At 43.7% G+C, this 9,368-nt stretch overlaps 1 protein-coding gene across 1 annotated transcript in view; it reads right to left on the minus strand.

The window, feature by feature from the left end:
- Positions 1 to 3,361: 3,361 nt before the first annotated feature.
- Positions 3,362 to 9,368, minus strand: part of dgcr2 (DiGeorge syndrome critical region gene 2) — an 11,662-nt gene continuing 5,655 nt past the window's right edge. The window contains exons 6-11 of the mRNA XM_063014040.1: positions 7,462 to 7,538; positions 7,103 to 7,285; positions 6,765 to 6,968; positions 5,171 to 5,323; positions 4,324 to 4,578; positions 3,362 to 4,216 (exon numbers count right to left, since the gene is read on the minus strand). Of these exons, the coding sequence (XP_062870110.1) occupies positions 3,996 to 4,216; positions 4,324 to 4,578; positions 5,171 to 5,323; positions 6,765 to 6,968; positions 7,103 to 7,285; positions 7,462 to 7,538 (1,093 nt within the window). The 3' untranslated portion in view covers positions 3,362 to 3,995. The remainder of the gene's footprint in view (positions 4,217 to 4,323; positions 4,579 to 5,170; positions 5,324 to 6,764; positions 6,969 to 7,102; positions 7,286 to 7,461; positions 7,539 to 9,368) is intronic.

Genomic DNA, 9,368 nt, shown 5'->3' on the forward strand with positions numbered 1-9,368 from the left:
TCCGTGCTCGCCGTCGTCTGATTCTCCTCTTCATGACACAAGTGTCCACTGTCTTTTGGTCCATCTGAGATGAGCTCAGGCCTGAAGAACTCTGAGGTGTTTCTGTATAGAATTGATGTACGACTTTCTTTGTGTGTAATAGAGTTCAGGTTACATTTCTAGATGCAGCGGCAGCCTGTGTTATGTGACAAAATTTTTCTGAAGGTCTCCTAAATCCACGTGGCTACATTTATCACAGCAGCATGACTGCACAGTGCCGTCTGGGGGCTCATGAACATTCAGTAATGGTTTCTGTTGTCCTACACGGACAGAGATCTTCCAAGATTCAGTAAATCTTTTTACGGTATCATGTACAGTAGACAGTGAAAGACTAAATTATTTGAAATCTTGCACTGAGGAATGTTCTGATTGATGATTCTCTCCTGAAGTTTGGAACACAGTGGTGAGCCCATCATCACTTTCCTGGAAACGTAGATAATATATTCAGATTGTTTTATGTAAGGAAAGTAAAGATGATTCATCAGTTTGGAACTGGGTAGTTAATGCTGTTCATGATCGTCTCGACTGTTGTTGCTACTCGACGTTTCCACTGTACAGTAAGAAGAGAAATTCACCCGACTGGTGGACATGTTCAGACTCACTGAGCTCTTCTGTACAAGACACTAAAAAAATCAATTATTTATTTGTTTAATAAGAAGAGTCAAAATGTTTCTGTCACTTCTGACTATAAACGATGTTCAGCATAAAGAAATAAAAGAATAAATAATAAATGAGATAAACGATTCCGAACCTGAACTTGTTCTGAGTGAACTTTGCTCAGGTTCTTATCAGAACCTTCTACAGTCACTTCCTGTTCTCACCTGTGTACTCACCTGTGAAGTCTGTCACATGGTTTACGGGAAGGTGATGGTGAAAGGAATTGTGGGATCTTCCATCAGAAACGTGATTCATCACGGGGGGACAGGAAGTGACATCATCAGCTCAGGTGCTTTGGGAAATTCTGCTTTTGCTCAAACCTCAAAATTTATTCGTAACTTTATACTTTAATATTTATTTAGTTTTAATATTAAGATTCAGTTTAAAGTTTTTAGTTCAGTTTTTAAGTTCTGCGGTTAGGGTTAGACTGAACTAAAATGAAAATAAATTGTTCTTATTTTGTTGATTTGAATATTTTTGTACATGTTGAGTTTAAACCTCGAGAGATCAAATCATCACGATTATTAAACCGTCACACCGACGATCCTGCAGAACCTGGACCTGCAGTCACTGCTGTTAGATGAACGTTTATAAAACTGTCACAAAATCTTCTACCTTACTGGGAATACTGGATTCTTACCAGAGATGAAAAGACTCAGGAAATGGGGAGAAGATGTGAAACTCAAGCAGTTTTCTATGTAATAGCAGATATAAAGTGGTGACTGATCTGGCAGCTGATTGGTTTAATAATGTAAATGTGGGTCGAGGCTCAAACACACCAGCTCTCAAGTTCTAATCTCAGCTCTGCTATCAGCCGGCCGTGCGCCTACAGACACACGATGGGCTGATGAGCAGTGATGAGAGAGAAACTGGAAACGACTGGACTGGGTGAAAAATATAAATAATGAAATGAGCAGAGAAACTAAACCAGAGAAAAACGTTTAAAATTAATTCAGCTAAAAGTACAAAAACATCAAAGTTTTTATTCAGATTTTTTATTTTTTATTAGCAGATGAATGAAGACGTGACGTCATCTACACCAGTGCAACACAAACTCAAACACCAACAAAACCAGTAAAGAGCAGTAAAACCTGAAAAAACCATAGAATCCAGCAGCTCCAGATGTTTTTACACAAAACACTTTCATTATTATTATTATTATTACTTCCTGGTTGCAGCAGCATAACTAAAGTGTTGAACATGCATCATGCTACTAACTAACAAAAATCTCACTGAATGATCATTAAGACACACCGTACCGTACAGCGTCCCTCACCCCACTCTGTACATCATCCAGAGGGACAGGAAGTAGGGCGTGTCACTCAGGATTGTCTGTGCTGACCAGTCAGAGGTAAAAAAAAAATCAAGAGAAACGAGACAGCAGAGACACTGTACCATGTTTACTGTGCCACCCACCCACCCACACACGGACCAAAAGTATGTGGACATCTGCGTCGCATCCAAAACTTTGGACACCCACTTTTATTTTAGACTTTCTACAAGATTTCTGAAGTTTCTGAAGTCACTGAAGTTCCTCAAACACAAACTGTAACTTGTTGAATCTTCCTCTGTGCACAGAAGTGTAACATTTATTTTATACATCAAATAGTTCTGGGTTACGACTATAAAAACAGAACTCAGTAATCAGGTGTGTCCATAAACTTCTGGCCACATATTATATATTTAGGTTGAGCTGGTGATCGACACTATCGGAGCAGACAGGAACAGGAAGAGTTCTGATGTCTGATGGGATCTGGTACTGAAACTGCTTAACCCTAACCCTAGAAATGCTCTGGAGAACATGCGTGTGCGTGTGTGTGTGTGTGTGTGTGTGTGTGTGTACGTGTGTGTGTGTGTGTGTGTGTGTGTTGAAACAAACTCAGTTTGGATTGTATAAACCATTCAGTGCTTCTTAAACACGAGCTCAACGTAACAGCAGCACTCTGGATGGCTGTGTCCCGAATCACACACTACTGTACTACACATTATCTTTAATTCATGCTTCTTAAATGGTTCACTTACACTCTACATAGCACACAGGGTGTGGTTTGGGACACAGCCAGGACATCACAAGCAGAAGAGTGAGGCAGTAAAATGAAATAAACAGATATTTTCTAGGACAGAAAGTGAGTTTGTACAGAAGGAAACACCGTGATGGAACTGAACTGAACACACACATCAGAGAGAACAAACAGTAAGCCTATTTCTGGAAGCTTCGATATGAACACTTAATGATGTAAATCTGAGACGTGTGTGTGTGTGAGAGACTGATGAAGCTTGTACTCTACACACTCCTGTACTGTCCACATCTACACCTGATCTCATCATCACTGCTGCATGATTATTAACCTCCATCAGTTTAAGAATCTCCCACTGTTTCTATCTCAGGAGGAACCTGAAGAATTTTCATTATGACCCTCCTGTAATCAACTGCCACACTGATTCTTGGAAGGTGGGTCCTTCCCCAGCATGATACAGACATGGTGATGTCAACTCTTTGGTTCTACAGAACTAATTTGATGGAAAATAATGAATTTAAAGCTTCTAAACAAAAACAATCTAATCTAACTGTCCCCCTTTAACAAGCTGTCTTAGTACAGAAACCCCCCCCCCCCCCCCCCCCCCCCCATCTCCACATGCTTCTACACACAGAGAACTGAGACCCTGGTCAGTACATACTGGATGATGAATTCTATCAACAATCTATTAAAAATAAATACACAATAAAATTCAGTGTTTAGAGTTACTAGAGTGACGTGTTGATCTGAGAGGAGAGAGAATTCGCTGATTTCTGGAGTGAAGCCTGGGTGGAATGAGAACATCTACTGCTACACATCCAACCAATCAAAACTCTGTCTGGATCTACATGCTGTTTTAAAATAGAAACAACTTCTTATAGAGGACACGCCCCTGTAGAGGACACGCCCCATTGTTGAAGACACACCCCTGATAGTGGATACAACTCTGATAAAGGACAAAACCCCTGGTAGAAGACACGCCCCTGGTTTAGAGCTGCAGTGGTTAGTGTTACTCCAGTCCAGAACTGGGAGGGTTTACAGTGAAGGTGAAAGGTCAGGACCCCCCCCAGGCTGTTCCAGCAGAACTCAGATCAGATCACGAGGAGCATCATCACACACTCACACTGAGAACTGAGAGACAGGTGATGCTCCGCCCCTTCTCGTTAGCAGTCTGTACAGAGGAAGTAAACGAGCGGCCATATTTACACAGAATACTTTGTGCATTAATAAACAGTTCGTTAGAAAAACCATGTGCTCTTAGTTCAGGCTCCGCCCACATCCTCACACTACCGTACTGAGAGAGGCGGAGTTCATGGAGTCAGGGGCGGAGCTCTGGTCGTCGTCGTCGGTGTCCGAGGGCGTGTCCGGTGTGACCAGCATGGTGCTGCTGTCGATAGACTCCGACCTCTCCTCCAGCGGCGGGGGTGGGGGCGTGGCCTGGAGGGGGGGTCTGCACAAAGCTCCGCCTTCCCGTCCTACGCCCACCTGAGGACCGTTCGGCCCTGCAGAGAGAGAGAGTCACACCTGTATCAGATTTCACAACAGGGCGGAGCAAGTGTGTGTGTGTGTGTGTGTGTGTGTGTGTGTGTGTGTGTGTGTGTGTGTGTACCCAGCTCCACGTAGAGGGTGGCGTTGGGGTTGATGGATGCCTCGTATGAGGGTGGTGGCTCATATGAGGGTGGTGACTCATCAGGTGGGCGGAGTCCTGGGTATTTGAATGCTGCATAAGGGGGCGGCGCCTCCTGGAAGTGGAAAGCTCCGCCTTCTCCATCGTCAGACAGGTGCAGAGGTGTGAGACCGGTCCCGAACGTGTCCGAGCCGTAATCGAACGCTGGAACCCTCCGTCCCAGATTAAAGTGATGCACTGAGACACACACACACACACACACACACACACACACACACACACACACACACACACACACACAGATACAGAGGGGTTCACAAACTTTCTCCACATGCTGGCTGGATGATCATTAACATAAACCTCCAAACCTGCTGGGACAGGATGGATGAAACAGTCGTGTGTACATTTAAATTACAGAATAACGTTTAATCCAAATCTGCTGCAACCAGTTCCACAAACGACAGAACAGGACTGCAGGGCTCCATCACTGATAACAGACTGTTATTAATAATCAGTGTGCTGATATCATCACAGATGTGATGCTGTTTAATGCAGTGGGGTCAAAGGTCACAACCTGGGGGGTGGGGGGGGTGATAGTTAAGCTCTGCTGTGTGGTGCGCGAGTATCCGCACTAGTGGTGGGTATAAGGGCGTCTCTCTGTACGTGCTACGGTTCTCTGAGAGACTCACTGGCAGGCGTGTTCAATTGGGTGCGTGATAGTCTAAGCTCTCTTTAACCAGTCAAACCCTACTCATCATCTGCTCTCCGGTGCTGGTGCTGCTGGTGTGGGTGTGGTGCTGAAGATCACACTACTGCTGTACACACTCACAGTTTCCCCCGATCAGGGTCTCGATGCGCTCCCTGCGTCTCTGTCTGAGACGATGAACCATGAAGACCAGCAGAGACAGAACCAGGAAGGACGAGATACAGCTGATAATCAGACGCATCCCACTCGCCATGGTGTCAAATAAACTGCTGCCGTCTGGTACACACACACACACACACACACACACACACATATATATATAAAATGCTGGTTAATGAAAGCTTTCCACTAGAACAGTTCTCTGTGATCTATGTGAAAATGCAGGATTAGAAGGACTGAAGATATCTGGATGTTTGAGATTTACTGCCACCTGGTGTCTGTATACTGAAAGTGACCCTGAACTGTGTCGTACAGTCAGATTATACAGGAAGAGAAGCTTAGAACGAGCTTCCTTCTGATAATTCAGAAAAGGTGTGTGTGTGTGTGTGTGTGTGTGTGTGTTACCGGGGTCGTTGCAGGTAAATCTGCAGGATTCTTTAGGATCCCTGGTGAAGTGTGTGTGTGTGTGTATAGGTGTGTGTGTGTGTGTATGTGTGTGTGTGTGTGTGTATTGAGTGTGTGTGTGTGTGTTACCGGGGTCGTTGCAGGTGAATCTGCAGCACTCTAGGATCCCTGGTGAAGTGTGTGTGTGTGTGTGTGTGTGTATGTATATGTATTGAGTGTGTGTGTGTGTGTGTGTGTGTGTGTATGTATATGTATTGAGTGTGTGTGTGTGTGTGTGTGTGTGTGTGTGTGTGTGTGTGTGTTACCAGGGTCGTTGCAGGTGAATCTGCAGCACTCTTTAGGATCCCTGGTGAAGTGTGTGTGTGTGTGTGTATGTATATGTATTGAGTGTGTGTGTGTGTGTGTGTATGTGTGTGTGTGTGTGTATGTATATGTATTGAGTGTGTGTGTGTGTGTGTGTGTGTGTGTATGTATATGTATTGAGTGTGTGTGTGTGTGTGTTACCGGGGTCGTTGCAGGTGAATCTGCAGCACTCTAGGATCCCTGGTGAAGTGTGTGTGTGTGTGTATGTGTGTGTGTGTGTGTATATGTATTGAGTGTGTGTGTGTGTGTGTGTGTGTGTGTGTGTGTGTGTGTGTGTGTGTGTTACCGGGGTCGTTGCAGGTGAATCTGCAGCACTCTTTAGGATCCCTGGTGAAGTGTGTGTGTGTGTGTGTATGTATATGTATTGAGTGTGTGTGTGTGTGTGTGTATGTGTGTGTGTGTGTGTATGTATATGTATTGAGTGTGTGTGTGTGTGTGTGTGTGTGTGTATGTATATGTATTGAGTGTGTGTGTGTGTGTGTTACCGGGGTCGTTGCAGGTGAATCTGCAGCACTCTAGGATCCCTGGTGAAGTGTGTGTGTATGTGTGTGTGTGTGTGTATATGTATTGAGTGTGTGTGTGTGTGTGTGTGTGTGTGTGTGTGTGTGTGTGTGTGTGTGTTACCGGGGTCGTTGCAGGTGAATCTGCAGCACTCTTTAGGATCCCTGGTGAAGTGTGTGTGTGTGTGTGTGTATGTATATGTATTGAGTGTGTGTGTGTGTGTGTGTATGTATATGTATTGAGTGTGTGAGCGTGTGTGTGTGTGTGTGTGTGTGTGTGTGTGTGTTACCGGGGTCGTTGCAGGTGAATCTGCAGCACTCTTTAGGATCCCTGGTGAAGTCGGTGCAGCCCTGCGGTCGCTCACACAGAGCCGCCACACACCGCTCCGCCTCACCGTCGTGGCAGGTACAGCTCAAACACGGGTCGCCCCCTTTAGGGGTGAAGTAGTACCCCTCACTCACCACGTTATCCTGAATATCTACACACGTCTGTCCTACACACACACACAGTACTGGTTATTACCACAGTACTTGTGTAACAGCACATGAGGGTTAGAATCAGATTTTAGTGTGTGGGGGGGTGTGGGGGTGGGGGGGTTATATGCATTATATGGGGGGGGGTTAGTACTTGTCTTGCAGAGGAAGGGGAAGCGTTTGAAGCAGTTCTCGGTGTGCCAGCTGTGTAAGCCGTGTTCGTTCATGTTTCGATTTTGGAAGCGCTGCAGTTGGGCACAATAAACACTGTCCTGTTTAACACCGTGTTCCAGCACCCTCGCCAGTCCCTCAGGGGGGAGGAACACCTGCACCGAACCTAAAACACACACACAGTCAATAAAACTTACCACCAATCATAAACCAGTATTAAATACAGTGAGGTGCTATAATAAACAATCCTATAATTCAGAACCAACACACCTAACCGCAGCATCACAAACCCACGTGAGCTTTAATAGGTGGCAGAATTATAAGGACGTGAGTGTTACTAACCTTTATACGCCACTTCCCAATGGCCCTCAAACGAGCGGCTCTGATTGGTGATGACGTACTGATACCCCACCCAGAAACTGCAACACACACACACACACACACACACACACACACACACATCAGCAGCACATTCAGACTGCAGGGGAATGTTATTATTAATGCTAACAGACCAAACTCCTGCAAGGCAAGGCAAGTTTATTTGTATAGCACCTTTCATACACAGTGGCAATTCAAAGTGCTTTACATAAGGAAAAATTAAAAATTAAAAGCATTAAAACATTCCTGCGATCTAGAACCTCAGAAAGACTTCTTGCAAACATTTAGTTACAATTAAAAACATGAAATTCAAACAAGAGATAAAAATTAAGAACTTGAAAAATTAAAAGAAAATATTGTAAAATGTACCCTACAATTTGGTAAATACGAAATTAAAACAAGAGAAATAAGCAAATAAAACATAAAAACTCAAAGAAAATATAGTAAAATATACCTTACAGTTTAGAGAATATGGAATTAAAACAAGACTAAAAGAAATATAGTAAAATGAGGGTAATAGTAAAAATATCGAGCTCAATCATAGGCACAAGAAAAAAGAAACGTTTTTAACCTGGATTTAAAGATTTCTACATTTGAGGAACATCTAATATCTCCTGGCAGTCTGTTCCAGTTATATGCAGCCCAACAGCTAAATGCTGCTTCACCATGTTTAGTTTGGACTCTGGGCTCTACTAGCTGACCTGAGTCCATGGATCTAAGAGATCTACTGGGTTTATATTCTCTAAACATTTCTGAGATGTATTCTGGGCCGAACCCATTCAGTGATTTATAGACCAGTAGCAGCACTTTAAATTCTATTCTGTAACTAACCGGAAGCCAGTGTAGAGATTTTAGAACTGGAGTGATGTGCTCAGTTCTCTTCGTCTTAGTTAAAACTCTAGCAGCAGCGTTCTGAATGAGCTGTAACTGTTTAATGGTCTTTTTGGGAAGTCCAGTTAAGAGACCATTACAATAGTCCACCCTACTGGAGATAAAAGCATGGATCAGCTTCTCTAGGTCTTGTTGACACACTAGACCCTTGATTTTGGCTATATTTCTAAGATGGTAGAAGGCTGTTTTGGTGATGGTTTTAATATGGCTGGTGAATGTGAGATCTGAGTCTATTAGAACGCCAAGATTTCGGACTTGGTCTTTGGTTTTTAGAGACCGGGAACTGAGGTGTTCAATGACACTAGACCTCTTTTCTTTGTTGCCAAACACGACAATCTCTGTTTTGTCCTTATTTAACTGTAAAAAATTCTGGCTCATCCAGTTATTGATGTCCTCTAAACACTGACACAGTGAATCTATTGGGCTGTAATCATCTGGTGAGAGAGCCAGATATATCTGTGTGTCATCTGCATAACTATGGTAATTAATGTTATTAGCCTGTAGCATTTGGCCTAATGGCAGCATATAAAGATTGAACAGGAGAGGTCCGAGAACTGATCCCTGGGGGATTCCACATGTCATAGCCACTCTGTCAGATTCATAGCTGCCAATAGTGACAAAGTAACTGCGGTCTTTTAAGTAAGACCTGAACCAATTAAAGACTGTTCCGGAAAGTCCAACCCAGTTTTCCAACCTGTCCAGCAGTATTCTGTGATCTACAGTGTCGAAGGCTGCACTAAGATCCAGTAAAACCAGAACTGATATTTTACCTGAGTCACTATTCAGCCGTAGATCATTTACCACTTTTATGAGAGCCGTTTCAGTGCTGTGGTGAGCTCGAAAGCCTGACTGAAATTTGTCAAAAGAACCACTGGAATTCAAAAAACTGCTGACTTGATTGTAAACAACTTTCTCAATGATCTTAGCTGTGAAAGGAAGATTTGAGATCGGCCTGTAGTTGTTTAACACAGACGCATCCA

This window comes from Trichomycterus rosablanca, chromosome 18, assembly GCF_030014385.1.
Source record: "Trichomycterus rosablanca isolate fTriRos1 chromosome 18, fTriRos1.hap1, whole genome shotgun sequence".
NCBI lineage: Eukaryota > Metazoa > Chordata > Actinopteri > Siluriformes > Trichomycteridae > Trichomycterus > Trichomycterus rosablanca.